The 1,003-nt window shown below is 37.1% G+C and overlaps 1 protein-coding gene across 1 annotated transcript in view; it reads right to left on the minus strand.

Moving 5' to 3' along the window:
- The window catches only part of eps8a (EGFR pathway substrate 8a, signaling adaptor), a 43,055-nt gene that overhangs the window by 19,979 nt on the left and 22,073 nt on the right, over positions 1–1,003 (minus strand). The window contains exon 3 of the mRNA XM_016452176.1: positions 792–850. Within this exon, the coding sequence (XP_016307662.1) occupies positions 792–850 (59 nt within the window). The remainder of the gene's footprint in view (positions 1–791; positions 851–1,003) is intronic.

Genomic DNA, 1,003 nt, shown 5'->3' on the forward strand with positions numbered 1-1,003 from the left:
CTCTCTCTCACACACACACACACACACATACACTTCATGCTCTCAATAAAGCAAATTAACATTTTCCACCCTTTTTGATGATTGCAAATCAAAAATAGTATAATATATTATGTAGACTATATTATACATCATGATAATATTTCTTGGTTTTACTAAAATTCTTCACATTACAGTATGTTTAATTGAGAATAACTGATCTGAACTGAATTGATCTGAATAATGACTCTATCGTCTAATGTTGAGCTGAAATTGAACTAATATTATAGCTGATGAATTTTACAACATTAACACTGAATCAACACTTAACTGAATAATGACTCTATTGTCTTCTGTAGAGATGCTTTCAATTGAATTTGTTTCATAACTGATGAATCTTGCATCATCAACACTGTTGTTTTCTCCTGTGAAGCTGTATTGTATAAAGCATCTTGACTTGAATTCAAATGTATTATTATTATTATTGTGGTGAAATACGAGTCAGATGTGTTCTCATGCAAACACAGTAGAACATATCAATATGAATCTTTCGGATGAATCCCTTTTGTATTATTATTATTATTATTGTGGTGAAATACGAGTCAGATGTGTTCTCATGCAAACACAGTAGAACATATCAATATGAATCTTTCGGATGAATCCCTTCTGAACGTCTTCATCATGTTCTTCACGTCACACACTGAATATCACAATCCCATAATCCCTCCTGGAGCGCGTTGTCATGGTGACGCAGCATTTAGGAGGGTTCAGGGGCGCTGCAGTTCCCTCAGCAGACAGCAGGGGGACACACGTACCGTACAGAGCTTTACCACCCAACCTTTTGGCAGGAACATCTGGAGACAGTGCATCTATGCTCACATTTTCCTTGCTGTTCTTCTAGGACCGAAGTGAATTAATAATCATTGTGACACGTGTTCTTTCCTCAGTCACTCACGGCCTGTGTGTGTATGTGTGTGTGTGTGTGTGTGTGTGTGTGTATGTGTGTGTGTGTGAGAGAGTGAGAGAG

The sequence above is a fragment of the Sinocyclocheilus anshuiensis genome, unplaced genomic scaffold, assembly GCF_001515605.1.
Source record: "Sinocyclocheilus anshuiensis isolate Anshui unplaced genomic scaffold, SAMN03320099.WGS_v1.1 scaffold1543, whole genome shotgun sequence".
Classification (NCBI taxonomy): domain Eukaryota; kingdom Metazoa; phylum Chordata; class Actinopteri; order Cypriniformes; family Cyprinidae; genus Sinocyclocheilus; species Sinocyclocheilus anshuiensis.